Raw genomic sequence first — 16922 nt, 5'->3', positions numbered from 1 at the left:
TGCAGGCAGCTGACTCGCCTGGAGCAGTCAGCCGCACAGCACTTGGTTATTTTTATTTAGCGGGGGCTGGGGTTATTTTAAAACTTGAATATTTTGCATTACATCTGCTCCAGTTGTTAAATGGCCCACCTGATGCTCCAGAAGGCCTGTCCATCATTTGTCATATGTCTCAACTGTCATCTAAGCGCACAGAGCATCCAATCCAAAGAGCAACTGGCCACTCAAGAGGACAGTTTGACTATAGGTGTCTCTTGTGTGAATTTGTAATGGCTTCTTTCAGGCATGACAAAACTTTAAGAGTTAGAGCCAACACTTGCTCTATATTTTGGCATGACTGCTGAAGACCAAAGATGTGTTGGAGAATACTGATATTAAAGATAAAGATTTTCTTTTGAAGTTTTTTGTCTTAGCTATTTTGGCTGAACAGGCTGCAGCTTTACTGTTGTGGTTCACTCTTACAGCGTAGTTTCCAGGAGGACCTGGCAGCTGGTTTCAGAGAAAATATTTTAAGCTCTGATGAACACTGTACGATAGCTGCCCAGCAACAAACAGACACAGTTTGCAACTAGCTAGTGAACTAATCAGAATCAGAATTGGGATTTATTGCCAAGTAGGTTCACACATACAAGGAATTTGTATTATTACAGCATTTATCAGCTACAGAAGCAGATACTTTCCTCAGGTGTTGGCAGAGAGCAAATCAGAGCTAAAAGTCTATATGATATGTGTCTTATAGCTGATAATCAGAATATAGTTAACATGATAAATGCAGCTCTGAATGTGTTTGGTAGATTTTACTATCCCCCAGTATGATCACTGTTGTGGCTTTTACAAAAAAGTAAATTAGAAGTTATTACGTTACACATATCAAATTGTCTTCACTTCAGGCTGCATGTCTGTAAGGTGGTTAAATAGTGGCCTGTGTTGTCAACAAATACTCCTGCAATCATTTTCTGCATTCAAATTGATCGCAAAGAAGTCGATTTATGACTGCTGAACATAAACATGAAGAAAAATCTAAGTAAACATTGGAGTTCTCATGTTCTAATGAACAGGAAATGTATGCATAAGAACAAAAAGAAAAATACATGAATGGAGACCAAATGCAGAAAGTGGAATCAAAGAGAAAATGAGAGAGTGTTTGGGTGTGTGTGTGTTTATGTATTTCTTCAAAGGGAAAGGGAAAATGAGGGTGAGTAAACTGCCATGTTGAGGCAAAACTTGAAATTTCAAGTTCTGTTTGAAATTGTTGAGAGACATGAGTTCATTGACGGCATGACTTGATCTGAGGCACAGTCGAGCTCGCCTCATCTAATGGAGAACAAACAGCATCTTGTCTGGGAATTTTGCGAGTGTTAGGTCCCCGATGTATCTTGCATTATGCTGTGGGTTTGAACTAGTCAGCTGTAGTTGTGAAGTGTCAAAGGAAGGGATTTGAACAGATGTAGGTGTTCAGAAATAACACACTATTAAAGGCTTGAAACTGTAAACAAGTGATGTATTGATATTGTCAAAATCATGACATTTATTTTTTTTGCTATCAATTTAACCCATTCATGATGTAAACAGTAAAAACGCTTGCATTACAGTTTCATTCAGGCACTAAAATAACAGCGAAAGCAGGGCTGAAACCGCTCCGACCCGTTTGTTGTTTTTTGTCATCAGCATTTCACCAAAGCCAAAAAAACAGCTGTAATTGCTGTTCTAAACTACAGGAAATAATTTTCCTGCTCATAGATTATAGTGTTGAAGATTGTGGTTTTGGATGTGCAACCATTGTGACAGTCTCTCATTAACTGGAGCACAGCGGAGGCTTCACACTGAGACAATTACACACTGGCCTTTGAGAATGTGACAACACTTTTTGAAAAGAACTGATATAACAGAAGGCTCATATGCTCACATCTTTAAGTGCTAGACTGATGATCAGTGCATATGCTACATATTTTATGCATCTAACAGGATTAAGTGGAGCAAACTGTATTTTTCATTATTAGTACAACACATCCTTACATTATTTCCTTTTGTGAATACAATTTGAGTCTGTGCCATGTGGTAATAATTACTCTGACATAAAGTGGGAGACAATTGTAGCTTAAACGCTCAGAGAGGACAAAACGTAATATTTCAAAAACAAGTATTTGAAGGGTAATGCTTTAAGTAGCATGGATCTGTGTGTCATTTTAAGAGCTTAGCCCAGCTTTGACAGTGAACTGACAAGCCAGCAAGCTCTTTCTTGCCAGCATGTGTCTTCTTGCCCCCGAGGTTGATGATGACTTCTGTACAACCACCCATGTGCTCCCACACCCATGTCCTCATTTCCCTACTCTAGACTCCTGTTAGCGTGCTCTCAAACTGCTAACATTCCCTTTAGCTATGCTGCTTTTGCTTATTTATCACAGTATTGACTGTGGGAGGGAGAATAAAAGAAAACTTTGCATTTGTAGTCCCTGCGGTGCATGGCAACTAGCAGCTTCAGGGACAGACCCGTCAGCGGTGAGACGTCCCTCCTGGTGCATAGACCAGTGGTCCCCAGCACAGCATGAGAAAGGTCAGCTTCCATTAGATGTACTGTGACAGGATAATGTCTCCGCAGCAATTTATACCCAGCCTGCTGCCGGCTCTTGGTACTTCTGTTCTTTATCTGTGAATGTTTGTATTGATATTCATCTCAGGGCAATCAGCCCACATATAGCTACATTATAAACTCGGCCAGCTTTGCATTCAGATATCTTGTCTGCTAAAAGGAAGGCATGCATTTGCTATTACCATCTCCATAGAGGAACTGTTCTGCTTTTTCTCTGGGGGGGGATTCCAGACGTATTGCAGGAATGTGAAGCTTCAAGTGTCATGCAGGTGTTGGGGCTGTACTTTAGCCTCAGTCTATTCACTCAGGCCTCATCTGTCTTCATTCATCAGTAGAAGCTCACCAAGAAAACTAGCAGGATAACAAGGGGATACTCTGGCTAAAGACGAAAGATAGAAGAAAACAGCTCAAGTGGAAACACTGCATTTCTTAACACACCATGCTTTGTAAAACAGTACCGTGGAAGACGTCTGCGTGAGTATTACAGCGTAGTTGTCAGTGTGTATGACAGAGCGTATGTGTGAGGTTGGTGAAAGACAGCAGAATCCTTGAGCCTCCAAAGCTTCTGTTTCCGAGTGACTGTATGAACTGTCACTGACATATTGCAGTGTGGATCAGTGGGGCTACGATATGCCAGACAGGCACACTGCTGCTGCCTTAGAGCCACAGTTGTTTAAATGATGAGGTATTCACATTTTACTGCTCAGTACAGTAACAGTTACCCACTGAATTTATATGGACAAAAATGTTCTGTAATCTAAAAAAATCAGTTTTATGAAAAAACACATCAGACCAATACAAAGGAATTTACCCACAGAACATTTCAGTTTAAGATCCTCTGATTTGTCCTCCAGCACCATCATGAGGTTGAGATTTTTTTGTCTTGAGTGAAATGTTGCTACAATCATGGGATGGATTTACACTGAAATTGATACAGACATTAACACCCCCTCACATTGTTATGTATGATGATCTTCGTGACATCTAACGCATCATTGGGTCAAAATTGTATCCGTCTAATATTTTGGTTTATAATTAGTTAATATAAAGTCTGTTCCATCAGCCTTAGCAGTACTTTGTATTTGCCTATAAGCAAAATATCAGCATGCAAGCATGCAAAAACAGCCACATACCGTTCTCATTGTGAACATGTCGATCTCGAAGATCTCAGTTTCGTTCTCTTTGGCGATAAATGATAATTGCAGGAGCACACTTCCCAGATATCCAGACAGTGTTGCATGTGTGACATCCACGGTTAGCTCCGGTGGTAACTCGGACTTGATTTTCCTCGCTGACTGTTTGCTTTCATTTGAGCTTCGAATTTGTTTCTTTTTCTTTGGCTTTTCAGTTATTTTTTAAGTTGTATCTGTAGTCATCGATCTTTTCTTTGTTTGTTCAGCCATAGTAGATTACTGTTTACTTGCAACACTTGCAGAGACCAGAAAAGCAGCCGCTTAGCTCCATCTACCCTCTCTGGCAGACCAACCACTGCTGGTTGATGGTAAACGCGTCACTAACTGGCCGCCGCTTGTGATTTTTTCCACGAAAGTCACACCTGACACCCAGTCCGTAACGAATGCAAAGGCTTTCATCAGTGGGCCATAGGCTCAATCACCATTGTATTATCTCATTTGGCGATAGATAGTGACTAAACAGACATTTATGTAAATGAAAATCTTAGAGATTATCACTTTAAGCTTCAAGAACCATTGTGCACAGCCTCACAGAGGCACTACTGTGGCTGAATGTTAACATAGGATAATTTCCTCTAAATACTTGGATAACAAAGAGTCTTATGCGTTTGATGCTATGGACTAGATGCAAAATCTGAGCTGACCAATATCCACATCATTGTATTCTTTTACATGTATTGTTTTAATGCATCTCCTGTGACCAGACAAACAGTGATGATCCTTACAGATTGCAAACAACTACATCATGTTACTCACCTAACTGTCAATTTTTCTCTCTCTCCTTAAACCATTTACAGCCAGTTGTCCGACATGACCTTAAACTGTAAGGTCAACACTTGAATTTCCCTCATTGTAAAAGCCCTTGTGAATTCCCTCTGGATTCTCTTGCAAAAGTGAAATGTGTTTAAATTTAGTATCATGAAGCAGCTGCAGACCTGTTTGTGCCTTCTCTTGACTAAATTGCAGACAATCTGCAAACAATCCACATGCTAGTAAGAGATGCATTGCAGTCACACTTGTGCTGTCTTTCTCTTGTCAGTGCAGAGCCCTTTGTGATGACTTGGCGGCATTGAGTGCTCAGTACATGCTAATGGATAAATGTGATTAGGACCTCAGAGCACAGCATTGGGCTGTGCAATGGAATTAGTGTTGTGTATCTGCCAAGTAGTGATGACTATGCACTGTCAGGGCTCAGACGAGGAGCAGGTTATGTTTGCTGGTAGGTGGTAGGGGGAGGTTAGTAGCAGCAGCCTGCGTCCCTGCTTTCAACTCCCCCTCTGCCCTGTGTGCAGCAGCTGTGTGCAGCTCTTCCACTGCTAACCAGAGGGGAGACTGTTTGACATTTTCTTTGAGGAGTGATGCCAGATCAGCTTATTTCCTCTCTGTTGTCATTTCTTATCTTTGCAGTTTATCCTTGATCCCTCTGTCTCTCTGGCCGCCTCATCTTTTTGCCTCTCATCTTCTCTGCTTGTTCGGTTTGTCTCTCTGTTTCTCTTTCACTCTGAGGAGAGAGACGATCGGGTTATAAAAAAAAAGTACTCTATGCTGTTACCATGGCAACTGCATCTATGAGCTGAGCCAGTAGTCTTGTACAGACATGTGTGCTTTCTCTCTCATTCTCCCTCCTCTTGCCTCGCTTAGATTAAAGCATAGCTCTGATGAGAATGAAGGGACAGAGACGGAGGCAGGAGGAACAGGGGAAAAGGCTACACTTGTTCGGCAAGAGTGGCGTTTCATAACCCTCCAAGGAAACAATGTGCCTTTGTCTGTGATGAGTCATTATAACTGATGCATATATCAAAGGCAGAAATTATCTGTGAACTGCACACTGTGTATAAAAAAAGAAACGTGCAGTGTTTTCCTGCACTGTAAGGGGCTTCCTTCATCTCTGCAGAGATCGCTGGGTCGACAGAGGCGATTGCGGGTAATGGTCTGTTACAGGAAATTAATGCATTCGCAGGGCTCTAGTGCCTCGCTCCATGACATCAATCTGTATTAATTTGGCAATTAATCTGATTTCATGAGAAGATGTCTCAATAAGGGAGCCCATTTAGTACAAACTTAATTTGGATGATGTGATTTGTATTCCAAATTGTGTGTACGTGTGTGCATGTTTGTGCATGTGTCCTCAAAGGTCTTTTTCATTTTTGGCTGATTATTGTGATCTTTTAGGACTCTTTCAAAGCAACAGAAAATACCCATTTGGGGATGGTTGGGAAATGTGTGCTGTGTCAGAGGGCTGCTCATGAATGTGTTCGGAACTCAAGTACAAAATATCCACAGTGGGGAAAAGAAATGGGTAGAAATTAAATAGAGCTTTTTTCATATAATTAGTTGGTATGAATAGCACATGTGAGGCATGGATATGCACACATATGGCTGTAGATGAACGCATTGTGTCATGTAGCCCAGATGGTTGTTAAGTGAGGGGGGACGTCAGCTTCTGCTCAATTTGGACAGAATGAGAAAGAGTGCACCTGTAAAGCACACGGGGGAGATGCTCGTTATTTTCAGCTTGAAGCAATCAGTCTGGGAGGCAAGCGCAATAACAGAGAGACAGGCCTGAGTGTTGCTTCCTTTGCCATCAGAACACTATACCTGATAGAGTTTTTCCTCTCCAATCAGGGAGTTTACTTGGCAGTCATATCCACCATTCAGCCAGAGGAGGAAAATTGATTTAGCAACTTATAGCTCAGTTCCCAGCTGGATAAGACAGCGAGGCTGAAATGAGGCCCTGAGTGGACATACCACTCCACACTTCACTTCTACCCCCAAAGAGGGGAATTCATTTCTGTCGAATCACTGTGATTGTAAGTAATGTGACGGCTGTGATAGTGAAGTCTGCTTTACTAGGAGGAAGAGCAGAAGGAGGAGGAGTGAGGCGGGAGGGTTTCACACTCCTTTAACCACATGCAATATGTCAAGACCTTCCCTGGTTGGGAGTCGGAGGGGAGTTGTCTCTGCTCTGAACCAGTGTGAACCGGTCGTGTTCCTGCCTCAGTCGTCAGCCATGATCGCCCACAACCCCCAAGTGCATTATGTTGATGTGATTTGCTGCTTGTGGGGCAGAGAGACCTCCAGGGTCATATAGAGAATGGATTATATACAAGGTCTTGGGAGTATTGTCTGGGGAACTCTGTAATATACAGCATCATTCCTATATGGTGTGCTGAGCAGATCCCACAGAGGATATGTTCACACATTATGGACCTTGTCTTTCTTTTTATTAGGTCACAGAAGAACATGTTCCAGGGTCACGAGTACCGTTTTCATCTGCTGGTTGAAAAAAATCCAACCTGGATCACAAAATATATAACCACGGGGCCAATATAGTAAGAATAATAGATGTCCTCTCCTCAATGTGGGGGAAATTTTAGACTATCAATTTAATTCACAGTGTAGTCTATGTACAGTGTAGTTTTTGTGTCTTCAGAATCACAGAGCACAGGCTTTGTTTTTAAATCACCTCTTTCCACCGACATTCACCATCGACACAGGGAGGAGAGACAGAGAGGACGGAACAGATGACAGTCATTCAACTGATGGGATTTACATATTTGCATTATTTACTTGAAAGTACCCAGCTGACATGGGCTTATTAGACATTAAATATACAGTTGCAGTGTTAAAACAAGACTTGTCAGACAATGATAAAAGTTGCTATAAAAAACTCTTTTGCACGCATGTACTTCTACTACGCTACTACGGCATTTTTCAGCTCTTACACAATCAAAGCCTTCATTATCATACAAACAGAAAGTATAAAACATTTTGGAGTATAATAAAGTCACTTAATCATCATATAGGATTAAGTAAAAATATAAAATCCATGAGAGCAACCTTATATAAGACCCACCTTTTGGCATATAGTGTGCCAGAAAAATAGTGCACACAAAGCTCTTTTAAATGTCTAAAGAAATCTCTGCATAATAGATGTTTAATAGAGAGGCTAAACAAAATATGTTTCAAACTTAAGTTAACTTTACATATTGTGATTGTATGTAACCTGTTTTGTCAAATGAAATGTGCTGTTTTGGAAAACATTTTCTTGTTGAGAGTTTGATGCCACTGTCTGATGTCTGTCAATTAAATATGAAGTTACAACAAGGAAACAGTTTGCTTAGCTGGCTCTGTGCAAAAGGAACATAATCCATTTACTGCCACCTTTAAAGTCAGGGTATTAACACATTGTATTGTGTTTGTTTAATCCCTTCAAAAGCAGAGGTCAAAGGTCTTTTTGTCACTGTGAGGTTGCCAGGGAATGAGAGCAGAGTCTTGGGAGTTATTGCTCTTGAGATGAAGGCAAAATATTAACAACTGTTTCCTGTCTTTATGTTTCCCTATATCTCCCAGCTGAAGGCCTAATGAGACTGTTAATATAACTTCTAAATCTTCTCATCTAACTCTCTGCAAAAATGCAAATATATTTCTCAAAATGTCCCTATTGCTGACTCTAAATATTGTTCGGGAGGACAAAAGAAGACTTCTCCTCTCCAGTCCACCTGTGTCTATATTAAAAACTCCCAATAAATTTCCTCAAACATGTTTAATATCCTTCTTGTGAGCCTCTGTTTAGACATGCTTACAGTACACACCTCTCTAAACTAACACAACTGACTGCATTCTGCTTTCACTTCAGCTGTTGTTATTGTTCAGTCCACCCACACCCAAAACCTGCAACCGAAGGCAACAAATTCAAACAGATTTCCAGAAAAGTGTAAACAAGACAGACAAAGTGATGCAGAAGTTGTATGAAAGGCTGTGTGGGACTGGCTGCACGAAAAAGAAAAGAAAACAACACTTGAAGAATGATGATACATAACAAAACTACATAACTCCAACAATGATGCCGTTTAAGAATGTAACAATATATAGTGTGCATCTTTTGGTGTGTAGTTTTAATGCCTAAATATGTTTTATTACGAGACAAATCAAACACAACTTGAGCTACATATTATACCTGACATGCATTTAAGGCTGTTTCAGTGCATGGAGCAATACAGACAGGCATTGATATCCACTCGTGGATGACTGATAGTACTCTTATCAGTTGTTAGATTTAAAGCACTGTGACTGCAGGTATGCACTGTTAACAGCCAGGACTGCTGGCAGTAGCACTCATGGTTTAATTTACAAATTCTTTTTTTTTCTTCGTCATCTCAATGCTGGAGCTTTGCTTGCTTAAATAGATGATCATTATCTGGCTCAGTGAGGGATTTTATAATTAAAGTAAATGTCCTTGACGGCAAGGTGAATTGTGTCTGTGGAAAATGTGTTGTATCAAGAAGCTACAGCTTTCAGAATTTGTAATGAAGGTTGGATCCTGGCGCTAGTGCCATTATTGTTTTGGGGTGAATGCATACGTGTTCAGAATTTTTCAGTCTCAAGATGCAGCACCTGCTGTCATCTCAGCTCTTTTGATTCTGAAAGAAAGCATGCATTAACGCTTTTGATATGGTGTTTTGAAGAGGAGGCTGTAGTCAGTTGAGACACTTTGACACATTTTCCTTTATTCTTGTCTCTTCTCAGGTTGGTGTTACTTTGCTGAAGCATCAGAGGCAGGCCCTGAGTTTCTGGTGAATAGAACACGATAGGAGTCTTCCAAGACAGCAGGGGGCAGCAGCAGGCATGCAGGAGTCCGCCTCGGACAGCAAGATGGCCAAACAGGTAAACAAGCTATAGTTACACCAGCTATTCATAAATCCATTAAAAGTTTGTGTGTAAGGCTTTCTTGTGTTCTTTGTATTTAAAATCTACTTTCAAGGCTTACTTACAAAATAGGCACCCATGAAACTTTACTTTAGCATTACACACTGTAAGGCAACTGCCATTTCACAACCCATTGTAAATACAAGTCTGACTTTCTGTTATTTTTATACAATACACATAAATAAATATGGGTGTTTCAAAATTCGTGGTATTCATGCAGTGTAATATGTTAACCTCACTGATGCTATTTACCTATTTAGTTTGATGTTGTTAGCATAACATTCTAAGGGGTAATATGAGTTCAATCAAATCTATTTCAAAATCTCTGCACTTTAGATTGTTGTAAACAGCAGTTTATCAAATGTTCAGGCTAATTATGTCGACCATATTGTATCATCTCTTTTACTCTTCAATCTTGATACTGCCTTTGTCATTTATTTCAGCTTGCTAGAAGCAATCACACCAATTAGTCTACTCTTGCTGTATTACTAGCAACTAATGTCTGTGTGTGTGTGTGTGTGTGTGTGTGTGCGTGTGGTTCAAATCGTTTTATTAAAGGAACTATCTCATAACTTAAAACTAGCTTATTTAAAAGCTAAAATTAAATGTACAAGGAGCTGATGTAACAATCTTCAAAGCTTGTGTTTTAATTGGCTGGGAATAATATCATTACATGACAGAAAAAAAAGGTTAATTTTCCTCCTTTACAACAAGCCCTCGGGTCTTGCAGATAATGATGACACTGATCATGAAGGAGCTTTATCTGGAGTCATTAACTCACAGTCGGCTAATTCTTGATGTTTGAGCAGTTTTGCCTGGTTTGAAGCATTTTATTACGTCTTTGCTCCAAAGAATCTGAACAGTCTGTGATACATGAGGGATAGCATCTCTAATGACTGCTGCAATTGTGTTTTATTTATGACTTTTGGGATGGTACTTTGGTACTTTTGGTAACACTGATATGTCTGTGTGTCAATTAATCAATGTGTCATTGTCAAGGCTGTTAATAGCCTATGAGCTACAAGCTACAGTGTTTGCTGCTCAGTATGCTAATTGTTAGCTGCTGTGAAGTATTTTGTAAAGAGCTTTCATTATAATGTATTTGGCAACAAAAATGGGTTTGGTTTTGGGGTTAATATACTGTATTTGTTCAGTATTTGAATAAGCACACAGTGCCTACAATTCAAAAACTATTAAAGCCACAGTGCAGATTCTAAACCATTCCCTCGGCCATTAAATCAAATAACTTGATCTAAGGAACTTAACTGATACTGGCACAGTATTACGTGTATCTTACATGTTCTAGATAGCCACTCAGAAATTAAAGATGATAGGTAAAGTCTATAACTGTGTCATTTGACTGCCTTTTTCATGCCCTGTATTTTAAGGAACAGAACTCCAAGCACCTGGACGAACACAGAGAAACAGATGACATGTCTGAGAAGACATCTCCAAACAAAAACCTCAAATCTCCCCAGAAAGGCTCCAAACGACTTAAAACTGCTCCCTTCAAGGTGACTCTGCTGGACTCCTCTGAGTTTGAAGGAGAAATTGAGGTACGCACGATGAAAAACACTTTACACTGACATGTTTTTTTTTTCTAGAATAAGCCTTAACATGCTTTGAGCAAACCATTGAAAAAGCAATGTTCTTTATTTCCTTTGTTGTTAATTTTCTTCTTTTAGGCAGTTGTGTGTGTTGTACTGTGCTGCACAGATATTGGAAGGATGAGGAACAAACAGACAAAGAGAATAAAAGAGAGGGTGCCATGCTGTGAGCTCACCAGGGGGGCAAAGCCAAAGCAATGTTACACATTTCTGTTCTACACACAACGGCACAAAAAATGTCCAATATGAAAGTCTTCATTCCCCCAAGATATCTGTTGTCATTACTCAAGCAGTGTGAAAAAGGACAATTCCCTCTTGGTGGTAAAAGAAACTGTAGGCATGCATAAGAGAGGAGAGAAGAGATGGATGCAAGTCCCTTGACTTTCACTGAAAGAAACTGTAGGCATTCATTAGAGAAGAGAAAAGAGACTGATGCATGTCCCTAGCCTTGCACTATAAGAAACTGGAGATTTTGAATCGTTCATGATTAGCAGCAGCTGACAACCCTGGCAGAGTAGGTTTTAAATCTGTTCCTAAAATATCTGTTTCAGGATTGTGTTTGAAGGAATTCATATCCAGCTAGCAGGGCACAAAGAGCACTGACCTCTGCAAAGGCCTATAGTAAATCTTACAACCACCTCGTCTGGATTTACTTTCAAAACTATAAAAATTCTATTAAGTCAAAGTTATAACTTGCTTGGAAGAATTGAATAAGGGCCAGTAGTTTTTTTTTTAAAACCATAGTCATATCTAAAAGACAAATAACAGCACATAAGACAATACTTGTTTTTTTGTTTGGGCTCAACTTTTCCACTCATTAGGAATCTATCTAGACACCCGAATATAGGACATGATTTGTCAGTCTATATTGCTGTTGCTGTAAGTAGTAGCCTTTGGTTTAAGAGTTTGACACTCTGTACAGTCAAGTAATGATTTTTGCTACCTTATTTCTACTGCCTCAATACATTGCAAGTCAGTAAAGGATAAAAAAAGCTTGCTTAAAAGTATTTTAGACTCCTTGACTCCTGAAGTCGTCACCACCAATCTGGGAGTTTATGTGTCATGCAGGCAATAAATCACTGTAAAAACACAACTTCTCACTCTAACAAGGCAAAAAAAGGAGATAAGAATACATTAATTTCCTGTTTTCTATGACTTTGGGGAAAATATTTTTAAACTTCACTGAATCAGTTTTTGTAGCTTAGTAACTTCCCACACTGTATATTTACTCTGGCCCACATTAACTGCCTGCAAGACTCCACTATCACAGTTCACTAACTCATTAGACAGCTAGATAATCGCACAAACGGCAGGCAACTAACTTTAGCTGTTACTAGCCTTCTCCCTCCGAAAGCAAACTATGCTAATATTTCTCAAAAAATAATTTAATGTGTATAACTAATTGCATTTCATTTTCACACAAGCCTCACCAGCCTGAATATACATGGGACTTCTGCTTTGAAACAAGCCCGCTAACTGGTTGCTAGGAAATCTATAGTGATTACATGGTTGCATACCAGGTGCAACCAAGGAGAAAATAGAGGAGCAATGTTATTATGAACCCCCCTCAGGATACTTATTCACAAGTGTAAAAACTTTCTGTGTGTTGTGGAGGAAGGGCGCTTTTTATGTATGAGGGTGTGTGAGGTAAGAATATCAGGAATGCTACGCTTGCACTAACCTCTCTCTCAGCACTGTGAAAACATCCAGAAATACCTCCGGGCTTTTCCACACCACAACAATAGTTAGCATAATGTTTATGAAAGCTTTTGTGTCTGAAGTGCTCTTCCCAAATATTCGCCTGCCCTTGCAGCACTGCCAATCATTGCCAGAGAATGATGTACAAAGCATCCTCTTGTCAGCCCATGTTTTTCCAATTCTTATTTGTGAAAGCCTCAGACCTCCAGGTCATGGACAGGCTTGCTCTCACTTCCTGTCTTTAATTGATGAGGTGGAAAATCATGCCTTACATATCAGAACCTCCCTCTTGCTTCCGGGAGTTGGTAATAACATCGTTGTGAGAAGACAGGCCACACTTTGGGAGCGCATTCATGGGTAAATTAGGTCTCTGGTCATGGCCCTTGGACAGGAGACAAGGCACCACGCCTTCTCTCACCCAGTCTCCCCCTTCTGCTCACTTAGGTGTAAGCTGCCTGCCTATGGTCCAGCCTGGCTGTGCCAATGTAAAGAAAAGGGTTTCATGCTGGTTGGTTGTGTTTTAACATTGCAAAGATTCGGTTCTGATAGTCAATCATGTTAAAAAGCAGTGGCGTCAGATGAATATTGTAATTTAATTGTTTCGGATCAGGAAGAAGATTAACTGGATCCTTTCAGTCATGGATTATTAAGACTGCACTTGCTGATAGCTTTATTTAACTTTTCTGGCTGCTTCTGATGCTTTACTGCATACTTTTGCTTTACATTGATGACGTTGCCATCGGGACCTACTGACTAACATGATGAGAGCTTCTAAGCACTTCCCAAGTGCTGCTCCGCCATCCTTTCACTCATAATGAGGCAAAGGCAAAATACTTTTTTGAATCCTCGGCTTGAGATATTAAGAAACAAGACAGTAGACGGATAATACTGGATCTGTTTCCCTGGCAACTGCTCGCTCCATCTCCCTGTCACCTGGGCGACAGGGGAGGAGGCGCCATGTGTGTGAGAGTATAATACATTGATGTGTGTTTCATTGTTAGATATACCCATTAACATACTTACTTGGTCTTTATTTAACAGTGACATATGAGCCCACGAATCCATGTTGTTGCATCAATATTTCATTTGCCCTGTAACATTTTATATCATTACAATAACTACAGAGAATTGAAGAGATGACATTTAGTTGCACTTCCGACATAAAATGTACAGAAAAACTTTAATCTTCTCCTTACCGTGCATTTACAGAAGATGTTTCTGTTGTCAGACGTCAGGAGTGTGAAATTTGACCACAGGTCATGAATACTACCTTAATCAGCACACAGTACCAAGGTGTTGTGATGCAGATATAACAAGTATTTTATGATCACTACATTTTCTGACAAAATTCACAAAAATACAGGTTAATGACAGCAGTGAGATTGTATGTATTAATCCCAGAGAAAGTAAGAGCCTCCCACATGTCCACATTTGGATGTGAAACCTGGGTTGTTTTGACCCTGCCTGTCAAAGAATTGGAATCGAAAATCGTTCAGAACTGGAATTGATAAGCAGAATTGGAATCTGAATCAGAATCGTTAAAATCCAAATGATACCTAACACTAGTAACTAGTGAGCCACCATGTCAACTAATGAAGTTTTTTCTTCATATATGTGAACAGAACGAAACCACATTTGAAATCTGATCATCACTTTAAGAAATAAACTGATCATTTATATGAATGCCAGTTGGTGGGTCCTACGTGCAGTATTGTTCAAACTGACAGACTCTCATAGTGTATTTCATTTATTACAATGGAATTTGTTTGCCAAAGGATTATTACTTTGGCCTCCTCTGATTTTTCTTGTTGTATTAAATTAAATATCTCTGTTACTATCACTGTTCTTAGTACCTTGTGCCACTAAGCTAACATGCTAATCCAGATGCTTAAACTTAGAAAACATCACCTACATATAAGCAATTAACTGAAAGCTGTTGACATTTTCTCATAATCAGAGAAGGATATCAGTATTATTCATTTGAGAGTGTAGTTTTTTTTTTGCATTGTTTAACCAAACTTGATGTTAACAATTAGGAACGATAATAAAACAAGTCAGACTAGATTTTATATCAAAGTAAAAATAATCTCACTTACTTACAAATATAGTTTTTGCAGCTCAGATAGCTGAAGGTTTATTTGTGCATCCTTATGTTAGCTGGTGAAAAACAATCCATACTGAAAGTCTCCCTTGACTGTCTAAACATGAACTTGTCACTTGAATGTGAAATGAACTGTTCTTGAAAAGCTCACCTTGAACTCTGTCAACAGCAGATGAAATCTCTGCCCGCAGTACAAAGACCAGTCCTTCCAGCAATTCACAGCTCATTTTCACTGTCAAGTGTTTGATGCACACTGACTGCGACATGACACCAAATGGCTGAGTTATTATACAGTGAGCTGAACCACAGAAAAGGAAGGCAATCTTTACAAGTGCAGCTGTCTAATGGGGTCTGATAATGGTGAGCCAAATGTTTCCCAATACAACTGAGCTTTGCCAGCAGTAAGCTCTGGATTCAGAACTGTAGAGAGGATCTTTCTCCTGCATCATTGTCACATTTTTAACCCTGCTGTGTCGCGTGTTTATCTCTGCAGAAACACTCCAAAGGACAGACCCTAATGGACACAGTGTGTGAGCACCTCAACTTGCTGGAGAAGGATTACTATGGTCTGACTTTTGCCGACACAGACTCCCAGAAGGTCAGTGAATTTTGTGCCACAATAATAAACTCCGGGGACATATTTGTGCATAAAGATGTTGTTCACAGAAAAATCTGTATTCCTCTCACCTTGTCTGGGTCACTGTCGGTGGTGCGCTATCCATCATCATTCAAAGATGAATGGAAAATGTCTAGGTCTGGGCAACAGGCAATTGAAAAACTGGAAAGATGAAAAGCCATCTCATCAACCGTTTGCAAGATTCATACATAGCCAGGAACAACAATTTATTGGAAACACTGAACAGATAATAAGAAAAGTTTGGTGGAAATAAGTTCTGTGCCTTTTTTGCCTATCTTTCCTTCCTATGGAACATTGGAGTTTAAGTTTTAACCAGAGCAAGTCTATTGTATCTGAACTGTGGCCACTTTGGCTAAAAGTCACAATTACAGGACTCAATTACAACAGATGCTAAAACTAAGTGTAACAATGGCACAAGTAGATGGAGTCATACAAAGAGCAAAAAAACCACGGAATGTCAGTTACATGGCAATAGCTTCGAAAAGTTTACTAGCATGAGCTGATATCAGTGAATTCCCACAGATTTATTTAGGTGTCCATTTCACATGAAATATTTTATATAAACCTGATGTCGCTTTGGCTCTTGGGTCATCCATTAAGCGTAAGATAAGCAGTTTGATTGCATGTATTAGTTTTGATCCTGATGAGCAGGCAACTTGCAGTCATCAGGGTATGAAAGGATGAATGTTGACATGTTGTGTGAACCACTTTAAGTTGTAGCTTTAGTCCATTAACATTTTAAAGCTACTGTGAAGAGTTTTTAGCTGATTATGAATTAATGCTGATGCCTCTATATGAGCTACGAAAGCAAAAGTGCCCTTCAACGAGAAGATTGATTATTTCTAACATTTTTAATGCCTGTTCCCTCTGCAACAGAGTTGGTGTCAGATGAGTTGATTAAAAGCCATTGCAGAAACAACCTTTTTTACATTTTCCATGGAGGTAAATGATAGGTTGACTGTTTTGTGAATCTCATCCTGCCTTCTTTTGTCAGAAAACAATACTTAGGCATGTAAAGGATAAGATCAGCAAAGTGAAAAGAGGTACCAAGAGGATGCCAAGAATGACACAAAATTGAAAATTCCTCACAATAACTGGCATAAACATTCTTTTGTATCCACTTGGGGCTGTTTATACAGAATTGACACCTTAAAACAGTTAATAAGGCAAGACTATGACTTTTACACATCGACATACAAACATCAGCACTTACATGGAGTCATGCTTTTGGTCATCTAATGACTTTAAGTCCAGTTCTGCTTAATTATACTGCTCTGTAATGACATGACATATAATGTACTTCTCTCATAAGTTACTAAATGCTATCTGTTTACCAGCTAAATAATAATAATAATATAACATAAGTTAACATTATGTGCCAGTTGGTGAT

General features: G+C 39.6%; 1 protein-coding gene across 3 annotated transcripts in view; it reads left to right on the top strand.

The window, feature by feature from the left end:
• LOC138606300 (band 4.1-like protein 1) overlaps positions 1-16922 on the top strand; it is a 92555-nt gene that overhangs the window by 42353 nt on the left and 33280 nt on the right. For all 3 annotated transcript variants that reach the window (XM_069678766.1, XM_069678765.1, XM_069678764.1), the window contains exons 2-4: positions 9310-9447; positions 10878-11045; positions 15389-15493. In XM_069678766.1, the coding sequence (XP_069534867.1) occupies positions 9409-9447; positions 10878-11045; positions 15389-15493 (312 nt within the window). In that variant the 5' untranslated portion in view covers positions 9310-9408. The remainder of the gene's footprint in view (positions 1-9309; positions 9448-10877; positions 11046-15388; positions 15494-16922) is intronic.

Source organism: Semicossyphus pulcher, unplaced genomic scaffold, assembly GCF_022749685.1.
Source record: "Semicossyphus pulcher isolate SPU_LCO1_2020_fin unplaced genomic scaffold, fSemPul1.0.p SCAF_3, whole genome shotgun sequence".
NCBI lineage: Eukaryota > Metazoa > Chordata > Actinopteri > Labriformes > Labridae > Semicossyphus > Semicossyphus pulcher.
This window is presented reverse-complemented; position numbering and strand designations above follow the sequence as displayed.